The 16,684-nt window shown below is 40.9% G+C and overlaps 1 protein-coding gene across 3 annotated transcripts in view; it reads right to left on the bottom strand.

Moving 5' to 3' along the window:
• The window catches only part of QTMAN (queuosine-tRNA mannosyltransferase), a 270,156-nt gene that overhangs the window by 178,609 nt on the left and 74,863 nt on the right, over window positions 1–16,684 (bottom strand). For all 3 annotated transcript variants that reach the window (XM_026673512.2, XM_087950077.1, XM_087950076.1), the window contains exon 2: window positions 11,388–11,598. In XM_026673512.2, coding sequence (XP_026529297.2) covers window positions 11,388–11,566 — 179 coding nt within the window. In that variant the 5' untranslated portion in view covers window positions 11,567–11,598. The remainder of the gene's footprint in view (window positions 1–11,387; window positions 11,599–16,684) is intronic.

The raw sequence follows: 16,684 nt of genomic DNA, 5'->3' as shown, positions 1-16,684 counted from the left end.
GCCTGCTGTTGACGATACGGTGGTCGACGTCCTGATTCCCGTTGGCTCAAAGGTCGCTTCCAGTATTTGGTCAGGAGGAGGATAGATGACTCGGAGGTTTGTTCCTGGACGGATGCGTCTACACTTCATGCTTCGGATCTGCTTCGAGACTTTCATGCACGCTTCCCTTCGAAACCGCATCCGGATCGCCAGACCCGGGGAAGGCCCTGCGGTGAGGGATAGTGTTGTGATTCCGGCATCTGCTACAGGTTTTTTGAATGACAGCTCCAGCGAGGAGGACTTATATGAATCAGCAAGTTCTAACGATGAGGAGGAGATGAATGCATTTGATTTGCAAGGTCGGCTTGAACCTTCAAACTCCTCCACCCTTCAATTAGGTGGTCAGCCGGGAACGGGTGATAATGAGGAACAGATGATATCTTCAGGTGAAGAAGATGATAATTTGGATGATTGCTGGGTAGATGTCAGGACAAGACGTCTCCTGACAAGGAGGAACCAACGAGGATACAGTAGGAGGGCAGACCAGCAATTAGACTAATTAGTTACTCTATAAAGGGAGAGATATGACTTTGCACTTTGTCCGGAACAAAGTGTCTATTTGCAAGAGAGAACTGAAAAGCATAGTCTGGAGGATTTTGATCTGAAATATCTTGTTGGGATTTGGATTTAATTCGTTGGAACTTCTACTTATTGGAATTATTTTGTGAAGGATTTTGATCTGAAGAATCTTGTTGAGTCTTGGATTTAGTTCGTGGGAACTTTTACTTATTGGAGCTATCTGTGAACATTTTCCTGTTTGCTGCCTTTCTTTACAAGGACTGCTGCTTTCAGCCTTAACTGTTTATTTTTAGAAGGTGGGACATAACATATATATATATATATATATATATATATATATATATATATATATATATATATATATATATATATATATATATATATATATATATATATATATATATATATATGGCAGCTTATATGACATTAAAAGAACTAAAGAATACTCAAGGTATAGACACTTTGCATTTTAAATAAAGAGTCTTATTCTGCTTCACACATGCAAAATTTGACCCAATCAAAAACTCTTTCCACTCTTAGAATCAGAAGCAACATGTGATAAACCTAGATCACAAAATAATTGATCTCAAACTTGGACAACCAATATATATTGATCTCATCACAGAGAAATGAGAGTTATTTTGGAAGCACATACAAGTATTAAAAAAAAAAAAAAACAGGAAAATATCATCTGTTTGAAAAACCTTTGCTTAAGAAAACTAATTAAATGCAGGATTGAAAATTGTGGTTAAGTTATTAGCTTGCTCAGTAACTGTTTCCAATAAATGAAAAAATGGCTTTCTGCTTTGCTTTCTTTCTTTGTATGCTAACTGTAAGGGACAGGATGAATATGTCCTGCTGTTTTTCTCTGTATTGGTTTTATAGGTTTTTTTAATAAAATTTATTGTTGTTGTTGCATGCATCCTGTAAGAGGAACAAAATAGAGCATTGACTTAGAAGGATACTGCAGGGCTCTAACTCAGTACTCACTCTACGAGTTCGATTCTCAGCGGCTCAAGTTTGACTCAGCCTTCCATCCTTCCCAAGTCAGTAAAATGTAGAGCCAGATTGTTGGGGGCAATAGGCTGACTGTGTAAACCGCTTAGAGAGGGCTGTAAAAGCACTGTGAAGTAGTACATAAGTCTAAGTGCTATTGCTATAATAGTGGAACATTATTGAGACATAATTTACTGGTAGTTCTTGTTGCAAAGCATGTTTCCTAGAGTTGTGGAGAAATAAAATAACCCCACCCATTGGACTGTGTTTCATTCAAAGGAAGGAATACAAAAGGAATAAATTATAACTTTCAAGAACTTAGTATCTGAGTTTTCCTTCTCCTTTCCAATTTATTATTCTTTTTATGTTGTGTCTTTCTGTGCTGCAACTATAAAGCTAGGAAGCAACTCTGGGAGTCTTTATTTGAGAAATACATAAAATATGTTCTAATAAATAAATTTCAAATATCAATACATACACAGATGCCCTAAATAGTAAAAGGGCTCATTTTCTTCTTAGCCAGATTTATTGGACAGTGAAAAGTCTGACATACATTACAAATAAAAACTGAAAACTTTTAGTAATGGGAGATGAAGACATAAAACATAATACAAAAAGACCATCAGTTGAAACATATGCTCTCCTTAAGTTAGGAAAACATGATTTGGACATGCATAGGTAGGCCTCATTATTTAAAGGAAGAGTTAAAAATGGTAACTCTTCAAGCTAAATTGAACTCACCAGAGGCAAAAGCTAAAATTTTGGGATAAAATGAGTACATTCCCTGGGTCTCAAATCTTCCAAGCAATGAACATGAAAAGCATAGAGAATGGTCCATGGCACCAGCCTATGAAATTTTGCTGCTTAAGAAGAAGGACTAAATATTTTCTTTGTCATATTTCATATAGAGCAGGGGTCGCCAACCTTTTGGACCTCAGGGACCACCAAACTCATAATTTTAGATCCCAGGGGCGACTAACCGGTTCTGTGGGCATGGCCTAATTTGTGGGTGTGGCTTGGTGGTCATGTGACTGGCTGGGCATGGCTTGTATGTAAATATTATAAATATTTATATCAATATTGAATTTTTTATAAAAAAGAGCAACTTTTACCCAAAATCAGGCAAAGCAGGCAGGCAGATTGAGTTGCTCACAGAATCACAGATTCATTCAGAGATCTATCTATCTGCCATTGGCTAGCTCAGTCTGTCACACAAAATTTGCTAGCAAGCAAACTCACAAAATTAACTCACAACACACCATGCATGTAAATATTGATTTTTTTTATTTTTAAAAAAGAGCAACTTTTACCCAAAATCAGGAAAGCAGGCAGATTGAGTTGCTCACAGAATCATTTAGTGATCTATCTATCTGCCATCAGCTAGCTCAGTCTCTCAAATTTGCTTGGCGTGAATCTGCACTGAATTTGCTTGCAAGCAAACCTTCAGTCCTAAGGGAGGTTCGGCTGTGCTGAGCTGAAGATCTAAAGACTAGCTAGAAGGCAAGAAATCCAACCATTTCCTGCTTCCTAGCTAATCTAAATCTCCCGGCACAGCAGAACAGAAGATGGTCGGAAAAAGGGCATTGGTACTTACCTGATACACCCGTTCTCTGTGAGCTGTGAAGAGCAACCAGTGATGGGAAGGTGCTTCAGTCCCTTCTAGGAAGGCTGGGCTTATACTTGAGGACACTCCTCCTCCTCCATGAGACTCCTCCTTAGCGTCCCCAGTTTTGCGAAGCCGAGGCATTGATACCCTATATGCTTAAGCCTATGTAATAACCCTGGCCGGAACAGACCCCCTACCAGACAGAATAAAAGGGTGGAGCTGGATGCTCTTCACAGCTCACAGAGAACGGACTTATCAGGTAAGTACCAACACCCTTTCTCCCATGAGCTGTTCAGAGCATCCAGTGATGGGACATACCAAAGCTTGGCACTGTCCTAAGGGAGGGACTCCATCTGGGTTGCAGACCTAACTGTCTCTGAAATAACTTGCTGCAAAACTCGCCTACCAAATGAAGCCTCAGCAGAAGCAAATACGTCAATTTTATAATTTCTAATAAATGGAGATGGAGAAGCCCAGGTTGCAGCTCGGCAAATCTCCTCTATTGTAGCTTGGGTCGCCCATGCTGCTGTGGTGGCTGCACTCATGGTGGAGTGAGCAGTAATGCCTTGGGGCACTGGAATCAAGTGAGAGTCATACGACTTAGCGATGGTGGCCTTTAGCCATCTACCTATGGTAGAGGGTGAAACCTTGCACCCCAGGGTGTTAGGCTGAAAGGACACGAAGAGGGCTTTTGTCTTTCTGGAGGGCGCCATGCACTCTATGTAGATGTGTAAAGCCCTTCTCACGTCCAAGTGGTGCCATTGGTGTTCAAGCCTGTGTGATGGATGTGAGCAAAAATTTGGGAGCACCAGCTCTTGAGCTCTATGGAATGCCGAATTAACTTTTGGAATGAAGGAGGGATCTGGTCTGAGAACCACTCTATCCGAATGGAAAATGCAGAGATCTTTGCACACCGATAATGCAGCTAGTTCAGAGATTCTTCAGGCAGATGTAATTGCTATTTTTAGGTTAGAAATCGAAGTGTCGTGGTCCTTAGTGGCTCGAAGGGACCTGTAGTAAGGGCCAATAGTACCTTATTTAAGTCCCATGTTGGATATCGGTGCACTACAGGGGGGGGGGGGCTCAAGTTCTTGGCACCACGCAGAAAACTGCAAATGCGAGGGTGATGAGATATGGAGGTAAGATCATCCCAAGATATGACCGAAGCCAGGGCCGCCACCTGTCTCCGCAGAGTATTGTGTGATAACCCTTTGTTTAGGCTCTCCTGTAAAAATTCTAATAACTGCGCTACTGATGGGGAAGTGGGATTGATCTGAACCTTCTGACACCAATGGCAGAAGCTAGACCAGGTGGCCTCATAGATTCGGTTCATCGAAGGACGTCGAGCCGACTGAATAGTCTGAATAACTTGAGTAGAAAGATGTTCATCTCTCAGATGTCGCCGTTCAACTTCCATAAGGCTAAGTTTAGCCATTGGGGGTCTGGGTGTAGCACTGGGCCTTGAGACAGCAATATGACCAATGATGGGATCCTCCACGGTGGTACCGTCAAGAGGTCCTTCAGGTCTGCGAACCATGCTCGCCTTGGCCAGTAAGGAGCCACTAATAGCAGGTCCGCTTTTTCTTCCAGCAACTTCTGGATTAATTTGGGGATTACGGGGGGGTGGAGGAAAGGTGTATAGCAGTCCGGTGGGCCAGTGACATCTGAGGGTGTTCACATCCTCCGCTCCCTGCAATGGGTAACGAGAAATGAATCGGGGAAGCTGTGCATTGAGTGGGGAAGCAAACAGGTCGACTACCAGTTGGCCCAACTTCCAAGTAGCCTCCAGAAAGATCTTGGGGTCCAGATGCCACTCTGATTGGTCCAATGTGGCTCTGCTGAGCCAATCCGCTTGTACATTCGCTACTCCAGAAATGTGCTCCGCCTTTAGAGAGAGAAGATGGATTTCGGCCCACAGGAATAGTCTTTCTGCTTCCCTCATTAGTAGATTGGAACGAGTGCCCCCTTGTTTGTTGATATGGGCCTTTGTAATTACATTGTCTGTTAAGACAAGCACATGTTTGCAATGGAAATGCGGGAGGAATTGTCGAAGTGCCAAGAATACCGCTCTCAGTTCTAGCCAGTTGATATTGTGTGCCTTCTCTGAATCCGTCCAAAGGCCTTGCACTGTATGTGATTGGAAGTGGGGCCCCCATCCCGCTAGACTGGCGTCTGTTGTAACAATCGACCTGTGTGGATCCTTGAAAGGGCATCCCTTGTTGATTTCGGGTTGTGTACACCATCGTAGAGACCTGAGAATGGTTGATGGAACTTTTACGCAAGTCCTGGCGTCGTCTCTTCCGGCGCGTTGGTATGGCAACAGGAACCATTGCAGGGTTCTTGCATGGAACTGGGCCCAAGGGATAATAGAAATACAAGAAATCATTTTTCCGAGCAATTTAGAAAGGAGACATAGTTGTACTTTCCTAAGAGTTCTGATCTGTTGAGCCAAATCTCTAATGCTTTCTTGTCTGTCAGGGGAGAGGAAAACTTTGCCTTCCAGGGTGTCAATGATGGCGCCAAGGTGAATGAGTCTAGTAGAGGGTGTTAAATGACTTTTTGACCAATTGATTGAGAACCCATGTTGTTGTAGGGTTACAATTGTAGTTTGAGTGTTTGAATTTGCTTGATTGATGGAAGATGCCAGAAGAAGAATGTCATCCAAGTAGCATTGAAGTCGGATGGATCTATCTCTGAGTGGTGCTGCCAAGGCAGCCAAGACCTTTGTAAAAGTTCTGGGAGCTGAAGTTAGGCCAAATGGGAGAGCAATATATTCGTAATGGACGTTGTTGTAACAGAAATGAAGGAATTTGAAATGTGAGGGCCTAATTGGGATATGTAAGTAAGCTTCCGTGAGGTCTATGAAGGTAAGGACATTGTTTTTTCTGATGCTGAGTAAGATGGATTGGAGAGTGGTCATTTTAAATTTTTGGTAAACTAAATATTGGTTTAGACGTTTTAAATCCAGGATTGCCCTCCATCCCCCTGAACTTTTAGGGACCACAAAGAGGTGTGAATAAAAACCAAGACCCTTTTGATTAGAAGGGACGGGTTGTATGGCCCGGATTTCTAGTAGATGTGCTATGGCTGTGTCCATGAGAAACCTTTTTTCTGCGTCCCTGGAAATTGGGGACTTCAAAAAAAAAAAAATCCGGGGGTGGTGGAGCTGAACTCCAGTGCCAGACCAAATCGTACTGTGTTCCTGACCCATGCGTCAGTGGTAGAGGAGTCCCATTGGTTCGCAAACATTTTTAGGCGACCGCCAGTGGGAATCTCATTGTGGTCCTTACTTGGACCTGCGGAAGGGCCTAGATTCTGTTCCTCGAAATTGTCTCCTAGGATGGAGTCCCCTTCTATATCTGTCCCCAGGTTTAATTCTATCTGTCTGTTGTCTGAATCCAGGCTGTCTTTGAAATCTTGGATTGTAGGGTTGGTAGAAGGGGCGAAAGGAACCCCTACGAAAGGGCTGAGGTGATCTGAACTCTGATCGACGAAAAAGAGAGGGAAGAATTTTCTTTTTGGTTCTGGTTTCAATTAGGAGGGGTTCAAGCGCACTGCCAAATAGTTTGTTCTCCGAGATGGGAGCTGAGGCAAGTCACCACTTGTGCTTCATGTCTGCCTGCCAATGCCTGAGCCAAAGTAACCTTCTAGCCGCAATTTGGGAAGCAATGGCCCTAGAGGAAAATTTAACTACATTGAAGGTAGCATCTGCTGAAAACTGCAGCAGTGATTAATTTAGCCACATCTTGATGTGCCTTAATGTTTGAGGTTGGAATGGTATCCCTCAGGTGGCGGAGCCATCTGAGAGATGATCTGGTGAAAAAGGAGGCAGCTGTGGCCAGTCTGATGGCCCATGCATCCAAGACATGTGCCCTGCGGAGGGCTAGTTCCGCCCTCTTTTCCTCAGGCTTGAGAGCCTCTTCTGGTTCACTTGGGATGGCTGAGGAAGATGCAAGCACAATGATAGGCTCATCCACTTCTGGAGTGTTTAGAAATTTAGAGAAATCGGGTGCCAAATTATAGTATTTTTTATCATGCCCTGTGGGAGCAGGATATGAGGCTGCTGTACTAAATTGGAAAACATGTGTGGCACAGGGACAACCTCTGCCTCAGTGACTGGTTGAGATAATATGAGATCCTCTGCTTCCTCTGGAGTATTTGGTGGGGGAGGGGTACCTGTATTATCCAGCCGTGCGGTGTTCTTGGCCTTAAACAGCAGGGATTTAAATAATTGTGGGCGGAAGAATCCTGTAAATATGGGGAGGTCAGGTGAGAGGTCTTCATCGTCAGACATCCCCTTTTCTAGCGGATCCACCTCTGACAATACCTGGTCAACGGTGTGTACCGACCCCTCCTCCATCTGATCCATTGGATCCCCTTGATCTCTGTTAAGCCTGGATTCCCCAACGGGTGTTAAGGAAAACAAACTAAACAGAACGTGCAGCGAAGTCAGATAGGAAGACAGGTAAATGTGTGAGATAAGTTTTCTAGTTAACACGGAGTAAAAATACAGATACGCTTGTGCTATCAAAAATATAGTTTATTCCATTTAAGAATTATAGCATAGTCAAAATAAACGGTCCATTAGTCATATATCAATTTCAGTCAAGTCTTGTCGGGGATTCTCTTATTTGCAAAGTCCGTGTTGAATAGCCAATGTCAGTACACTTACAATAAATCAGTCCAATCTTTATCTTCTCTCCGTTGAGAAAATCAACACTCCTTTTTCTCTCCCCGTTCCAGCAAGAACGCAGTCATCAATCCATCCAGTAATTAGGGATCAGTAAGCCAGAGAGAGAGAGCTGCAATTCCCTCGCTTCTTATATAGTGCTTTTACAACCACACCCTTAATTACATTCTTGCTGTTAAAGTTACACACACTTTAACTAACAAACCATGATACCATATTTATTATTTTTACCCAAACCAGTTAGGGTAAACAATGTTATCCCTAACAATCTCCCATATCCTATGTGTACTGAGGGTCTCTGACAGTGCGCAACGATAGTTCTGCGGTGGGGTACCTGATGAAGATGTGGTTCCGTGATGCCCAGAGATCGTTCAGAAAGAGATCTGCAAACCGAAGCTGAGGCTGTTCGTCATGCCTGACTAGCCTGTTGGACGCCTGTTGCTATGCCCTTCTGGATAGCTAGCTCCATCCACGCCCTCATGTTGGCAGGGATTTCCTCCAGAAGTTCCTCCTCTTGTCTGAGGCCAGCTGCAGTTGGCGTAAATGTTGCCTCTGGGGCCCTCCTTGGGGAGAAAATGTTAGAAAAAGCCTCCTGGGGAGGTTGTATCGATATGCTTCTCCTTCTGGATAAATCCAGAGGGGTGGTTGGAGGGTTCTGGGCCTGTGAGGTAGAGGGTATGATGAGTGGTGAAGAGGTGGGCTGTGCAGCTGCTCGTGTACTTTTTTCCACCTGCCTTTCTAATGCCTGATGGTGTCTGTGTGAATCTTTCTCTGCTGCCTTAGAGGTCTTTTGGGGCTCTGTGGACTTATCTCTATTTTTAGCAGTTAGTTTAGATCTGGAGTTGTAGCTGCTGGCCATGGTAATGCCTTTGATAGCAATGGAAAGAGGCTATGAAATTAGGTGGCTGGAACACCTAGGGGCCTGCTCCCTTAAGGGGCAGGGGATCCTGGAATAAATAGTTCCCCAATGCCTTTAACAAATGTTGTCTCCTTGTTCTGTTTTGCTTTGTTATCTATCTATCTATCTATCTATCTATCTATCTATCTATCTATCTATCTATCTATCTATCATCTATCTTTTAATAACTTAAAGATTTGTAGAATTTAAGTCAATCAAGTCAATTTTTGAATAAAGTACTTGTAATATCAAATATGGAGACCAGAACACCCCCCTCCAGACCCGCACCTATATGAGGGCAGAGAGGTCTGTAACTGATAATTAGATCAGTTTAACTGCACTTATTGCCTGTGGAATCCAGCAGTTCAAGTCCTCTATCATCCAGTGGACTGGTGGCAGGGACTCCCCCTTCCCAGGTCCCCAAAAAGGGAAACCTTGTTGGGTAACTTTCCAGACAGACAGTAACAATTACTTAGCAAATTTAACCACGCAGCCTTTAAAATGCTGGGTGCTTCGTGGCAGAATGAAAACGAAAGCAGTTATCACCGCCTGGCCTGCTGAAAGAAAAACCGCTCAGCGGGAAGGCGCAGGGGCTAATTCCCTGCCCTGAGGTGTTCTGCGGGGAAAGCCTTGTAATAAAAGGAAAAAAGGGCTGCACTATTAAATGGAAGCTCCAAACCTCGAAGGGACAGAACGTTTACTCAGCCGGCTGGGAGATCGGAGAGATAAGCCTCCTTGTTTAGAAGTTTAAGGCAGCATCTCTGAAATGAGAGGCTTTTAGCCTCAGGGCAGATTGGAAAGATAAGCCCCCCCCTCCCCCCATTTATGAGGCTTTAGCCTCGGGAGGCTGGAACGTAAAAACAAAACGAAACATAAAACCGAACGAAATGACTTTTGGAAGTTCCCAGGGGGGTGATTGGTAACAGAAACTATGGTATTACCTGACCTGAGAAATAAATCAGCTAAATCAGCTATATCACCAGTCCGACCAGGAAAACAATAACACAACCTGTCTGAAGAAAGGCGGAGCTAAAACTGGGGGCGCTAAGGAGGAGTCTCGTGGAGGAGGAGGAGTGTCCTCAAGTTTAAGCCCAGCCTTCCTAGAAGGGACTGAAGCACCTTCCCATCACTGGATGCTCTGAACAGCTCATGGGAGAAAGGAAAAATAGCAATTTAGCAGGCAAGTTTACTGGGTAAGGAGTAAGTGGGCGGGGAGGGTTCCCGTGGGCCATGTGGGCAGTGCAGCCTTGTGTTTCTGTGCAGCCTGGATTAATTGCTTTGGCGGGGTGCTGGGGGTGAAATTTCTCTGTGGCCCACCGGTTGGCGACCACTGATATAGAGCACCTGATCACGCCTAATAGATGAATCTTATTTCAACACTGGCACAGAGACAACCCCAACCATAGGAGAAATGCATTACTTTAGGTAGAACCAAGCAAGCAGCATGGCAGATAAAACTTTGTCCTCCAAATGTTTTGCTACTATTTCTATTTTGACCCCAATATCTGCTGCCTGAAAACCACTATCTAATTCTGCCTAATAGGAAAAATTATTTTCCCTATTCAATAGGATAATGGGTTGCTTTATCTTAACCTTAACATTGAATTGTTTTGAGCTAACATAGTATTAAGAGAATATTTAGTATACTGGGGGGAAATTGTTTGAACACAAAACCCAAATGGAGGTTTTCCTAAAGATACAGATACTTCAAATCCATTCTAATCTGGCTTTAGACCTAATGATATGTTCCAAACAGAATTGTTAGATGGGATCTGGTTGGTTAGAAGGAACTCCATCACATTTTCTTTTGCTTTTTGGCCTCTTTTGCTGAAAAGTCTTTAAGTCTTTATTGTTAGTAAATGAATCAATCCATCTACAAAGATTATCTCAAGAGGTCCATCTGTGTAGGCCAACACCAAGAGAAAAATACTTAGCAGGGTCATGGGAGACATTTTTTTGGACTGGATGGACCTAGATCTAGAGTTTCCCTCCTGTCTCCTCTTCACAGCCTTTGCAGGATAGCAAAATCTTTCTATTTCTAGAAAGGCATTTCATTTCATTAAAATTGACCAGTGCAAACACTGTGCCCTTGATAAAAGGTTAACTTCAAAATGCATTGGGTCAACAATAAAACACGTTTTAATGGCGTATGGGAATCTTCCCTTTTGGTTCTCTCGATATATTGCCTGACCTTACACTGCTTGTTATGTCTCAGATAAAAATGATTTCTTTGATGCCAAGGTATCAGATGTTGAAGACTAAAAGAAATTCTGCTGCCTAGACAAAAAACAAGTTTGTTATACTAAGTCCATGGCTGGCTAAGGAATTCTGGGAGTTGAAGTCCACAAGTCATAAAAGGGCCATGGTTCAGCACCCCTGCCCTAAAAGCACAGTCATCAGTCATCTCTGCTCAAAAGTTCCTGTATTTTATTCTGCATTTTATTCACATCCTTGCTGTAAAATGTTCTTCAATCAAGTACCTTAAGACTGAAACTGAAGATATTCTCGGAACTACTGGGCCTGTCAATCTTTTAGCCAGGATGTTGTCTCTGGGTGACCTCAGAAACTACTGAATTGTGTTATGACTCAACCTGAAACTCCACATTTAGCATTAGAAAGGTGTTCATAGCTCTCTTTACCTGTAATCAGCACTGGCTGGTACATTCTGCATGAAGTAGAGAGCTGCAGTTCTGGCCCTCCAGTGCCATTTCTTTGCCGGAAGAGTAAAAAGGATGCAGCCTCCTATTTCTTCTTGGAGAAGGTCCATGAGCTGCTTATGTGAACCTCCGTAAAAAGCTTCAATTAGCAGCACACTCATTCTCTTACACTTTTTCCAAGTTGTTGGAGAGTCTTAAAAATAAAATACATAAATTCAAATCAATATTAATATAAAAATGCTTAGATGATAATTAGTTCATTTTTAAAGGTGTCATACAGGATCATGATAAAAGTAGAAGTACATGACAAGATTTCAGGCAGGGAGCTCAGTTTAAAGGGATTCAATCTTTTTGTTTCATTAATAAGTTTAATTTTAAAAAGACTAATTAAAACTGCAAGCAAGGCAAAAGGAGAATATCTATTAATCAAAGTCAGATCTCATTAAAATTTAAGGTACAGTTAATAATTTGGTCATATATGCAATGTGCTTGAAATTGCCTAGGCTGACTTTGTCTCAGTGTTTCTCATATATATATAAACTTAAGAAAACTTAAGAAAACACATATATATATATATATATATATATATATATATATACACATACACATACACATACACATACACATACATATATACACACACACACTCACACACACACATACATATATACACACAGAGTCAGTTCTTGACTAACGGCCATTCATTTAGTGACGATTATAACATGATGGCACTGAAATTAAGTGACTTATGACTGGTCCATTTATTGCAATGTCCCTGGGGTCATGTGATCAAAATGCAGCCACTTGGCAACCACGTCAGCTGCAGCATCCTGGAGAGTCATGTGCTTGGCACTTATAACCTTTCCAGCTATTTTCCAATACGTAAAGTCAATGGGCAAAGCCAGATTCCCCTAATGACCACATGATTCACTTAATGACAGTGTCGAATTATTTAACAACCATGGCAAAAAAAATCTCACTTAGTTTCCACCTCATCTAGCAACAAAAGTTCCAATCCCGGTTGTGATCATAAGTTCGAGGATTCTCATTCTCTCTCTCTCTCCCTCTCTCTCCCTCTCTCTCTCTCTCTCTCTCTCCCCCCTCCCTCCCCCCTGTACATGCTGAGAAAAAAAGAGTGGTATCCATACAGAAAACACAGTTTATTGGTTTTTATAGATTTTGCTGTCTGGAAGACATCACATAAATCTAATGTTTAAACTACAATTCAATCAAAATAAGTTTTCATATTGAGTTCAATAAAAGAAACTGATTTAAAGGATCTGTGACAGAACAACATAAGGGTTTGACATATTAATTTATCCGTAGAACATCTGTCTATAAAGTTAGACACAACCAAAAGTATTTTTCTCTCAGCAGTTAATTACTACACTACTATATATGGCTGGAAGTAAACAATATTATACATTAAGGAAGCTGTTCACACTTCTAGTCAAAGAAAACTAGAAATCTAAGTTAGAAACAACCATTAGGCAACTATATATAGCATTCCAAAGTAACAACAGGAGGAGGAAAGAGGACAACATAAGGCTACTGCTTTACGGATTATGTCAATATGCTCTACATGAGGCTGCTCTTAACTATCACTCAAAGAACTTCAAGTGGTCCAGAATGTGGTCACATGAGCCATTATGGGCATACCATGATGTGTCCATATAATACTTCTGCCACGTAAGCTGCAATAATTATCTGTAGGCATCAAAGTGCAATTCAAATTGTTAGTTGTCATCTGTGACACTCTTAATAGCATAGGACCTCGTTACCTGAGGTATCAACCTATAGCGTCTACATATCCAGTACAATCTGATAAGAGTTGTCGGGTTTCATATCCACCTATTAAACGATGTCATCTGATGAGACCCAGCAAATGTGCCTTCCTGCTATTCAATCTGCCCTCTGGACAGCAAGCTCCCAGAGATCCAAACAGCCCACTCCTGTTCTCTTCTAGATGAGCCTCCCTTTAGATGAGATCCCTTCCCTTAAGCTTGATTTGGAGTTACCCACAACTGTATGTAGGCATCGCCGCATGCCTACGCTGCAAAGGGGCTGATGGATAAGCGTAGGTTGCAGATAACCGACACGCAGACCTCCCAAATCCCAACTGTGGGTTGTGTGGAGGTGTGCATCCTGCAAGCTGTTGTGTTGATCCGACTTCCTGTGATGTGCTTTGTTGTTTGAGTGCCCCCTAGTCAGAATGTTACATTTGCACAAATATATATCTATGCAACCATTCCCAAATGACAGATGGGTACATTCCTTGAAGTGCAGCGATGAAGAAGTGTAATCCAAGCTTAAGCGTTGAGCTAAGGTACAGTGTGGAACCATGTTGGGATGGTTCTGCTGCTACTGTATCAGCTGTCTCTCTGTTTGGGTATCTTTTGTCCTTTCCTTTTTCATGATTTTGATTATTGTACTGTTTTTTTATATTATGCTCAAAATGATAACTAGATAAATGGAAGATGGATGGACAGACAGACACATGAACACACTGTTAGGTGATGAACTGTATCAGCTCTCCTTACCTAAGAAGCATTGTTACTTTTAAAGAATGAATAAATAAATCATAATCTTGTCAATGGGCACAGATCAATCATTCTCAGAAGGAGAAAGACAGAAAGCAAAGAAAACAATGGACACTGCTATGGTTCCTTGAAGAAAAGGCAAACTGAAACATACCCACTACATAAGTGTAAATCCGCTATCCTACATGATTAATGAAATTAAAATGAACAGTTTGGTATAAAATAGCCAATCCTGGTCAAAACTACCACCCATTGCAACAAGGATTCCACATTCACGTACAACAGTATTCATAGGGCAGGGTATACATCTATAAAGACATGCAAAAGCTTAAGTAGGTCCTCCCAATTTTGAAGAAGATCATTCCAGAGGCTTCACACTCTGTGGCCAACTATCTTTAGAATGCTGCCTCGGTTACAAATTACACTTCGTTACACAGCTATGTTTTAAAAGGCAAACTCAAGATCACCCAGAGCACTTAAGACCAGATGCCTGTTCTTACAATCTTAGGCATGGCTAATCACAAAAGTGGATAGAAGTCTATTTCCCCACCCCATTGCCAATCCATATCAATTCTCAGGAGTAATATAAACCCATACAGATTAGTCTTGTATTTTTCCACAATGATCTCAATTATTATATTTTTTAAAACCATACAGCTAAGTGATATATATTTTATTAGCAGTAAATGCCAGCAGGGTTAAAAAAAATGTAAAAATTATGCTTGGTTTCTACCTTTTGCTATCATCACACACCGTCATAAATTATTCTTGCTTTCTTATTTTCTTTTCTTTGACCTAACCAAGTTAAGGTAAATATACACCATGTAGTCCTTGGAGATCTGGAAAAGCCACTGATGATAAATGGCTTGAGAACATTTACCCTATCAGATGAAATGCAAAGCTCAATTGGGTATAAATCATTTCAGGTATTTTAGCCATTTCAAAAAAAAACAACAAGTACTAGAACAACGTTGCCACTTTCTCATTACAAGATTTCATCTCTCAAGGGTGTCTCTTTGGAACCAATAATTCTCCATGATGTACTAATGGTTTGATTCCATTCTCAGGAGTGCATCACCGTGTAGCTTGAAAAATTCACGGGCCTACATTACATCATAGTTGTTTTCCCCCCTCAGGATACATGGTACTCTGATGCTCAAACAGATGCGAGCAACTCAGCAAACAACAAAAACATAACAGCATTTTGATCCATGAAAGCAGATTGTTTTTAATTCCAGCTCCTCAAAAATGACTCCTACTTCTGATTAGGAGATCTTCAGTCAGTATTACTACCTCTCCTACCTTATGTTATTGAGAAGATGGGAAATATTGGTGAACACAGATTACTGCCCAATATTTCAGGCAAAATCAAGTCTCCAACACTCTAGAGATAAAACAAAATAGAACTAAAATTCCCAGATGAAAAACCCTTCTCCCCCAAAAAATAAATCCCCAGCAAAATAGATGATTGTGACTTTAAATAGCTGAATGTGTATAATTATTTCACTGGTAGCATCCAGAATTCCTTCATTTAAATCATTTAATTAAAAAAAAAAACCTTGAAGTTTTATAAAAGATTAAATTCAATCCACATGATTTGAAATTTCTATATTTGCTGAAATGTGTACATGGCAACAAATACTAATTGGCATCTCCAACTTGCAAGAACTTCAAAATTAATAATAAGCTGGAAAATAAATATTTTATGTTTTAAGAGTTAGGGACAAAAACAAACAAACAAACAAACATAATATCCTCTTTCAGTTAACCAGGAGTTTATTAAAGAAGATACACTTGTTCTTTTAGATGTATGTTATCAAAGGAAGTTTCACAGATGTCAGCCTAGTTTTGTCAAATCGGACAAATGCTGACAAAAAGGACATTGAAAGATACACATCAAATTTCAAACTTCTTCTGATAAGATATTTTAGCAATCATCCAAACCTCAGAGTATTCAATATTTAAACACTTAAATATTTGAATGCATATTTATTCACTAGGGAGTTCTTTAGTTAGATGGAACAGAATATATAGTTTCCGCAATGGTTAAAAGCCTTCACATAAGAAACTTGTTCTACCATGAAATCTACGACATGCTCAGCTCAATGGCTTTAGTCCCTGACTAAAGGAAATTTAGGCATGTAACATTTGGATCACATTACAACCTTTGTTGACCGAAACACACATTGCTATGCTAGGAGAGAAAGGGGAGAGTCAGAAGCAAGTTCCCTACCTATGATCATATCAGATTGGGAACTTATGACATTAATAAGGTCACATTTGTCTACTTGTATTCCTTCAATGCCTTCCTTAACTAATACATTTTAAACAAAAATGTGATTATCACAAAACAAATTAAAATGTGATAAAGAAGAGAGGGAGAACAAGTCATATAATAACCACTAAAATGATTTCATTTAACGATACTTATAATCTGGAAAACATTAATAAAAATAAATGCTTCAATTGCATCTCTAGAAAAATTCTATGAAATACTGTTTATAAAATAAAACCACTATTGTTTTATATACTAGGATAAACATAATTTGCACATTAGGTAATTGGATTAAATGGGAGAAGGGAACCCCATCTTTTGAGGAGGTATTAAAATTCTTTTTATTGTCACATTACATGCAAATTGCTGCTAACATGTATTTTATCAGTGTTTCTAAACAGTTTCTGGTGTTCACGATACACAAATTTATGACTAGGTTCCACACATATAAAAATGAATGGGTA

The sequence above is a fragment of the Notechis scutatus genome, chromosome 1, assembly GCF_049901735.1.
Source record: "Notechis scutatus isolate UNSWTSFEM ecotype Mainland chromosome 1, rNotScu1.2, whole genome shotgun sequence".
Lineage (NCBI taxonomy): Eukaryota > Metazoa > Chordata > Lepidosauria > Squamata > Elapidae > Notechis > Notechis scutatus.
This window is presented reverse-complemented; position numbering and strand designations above follow the sequence as displayed.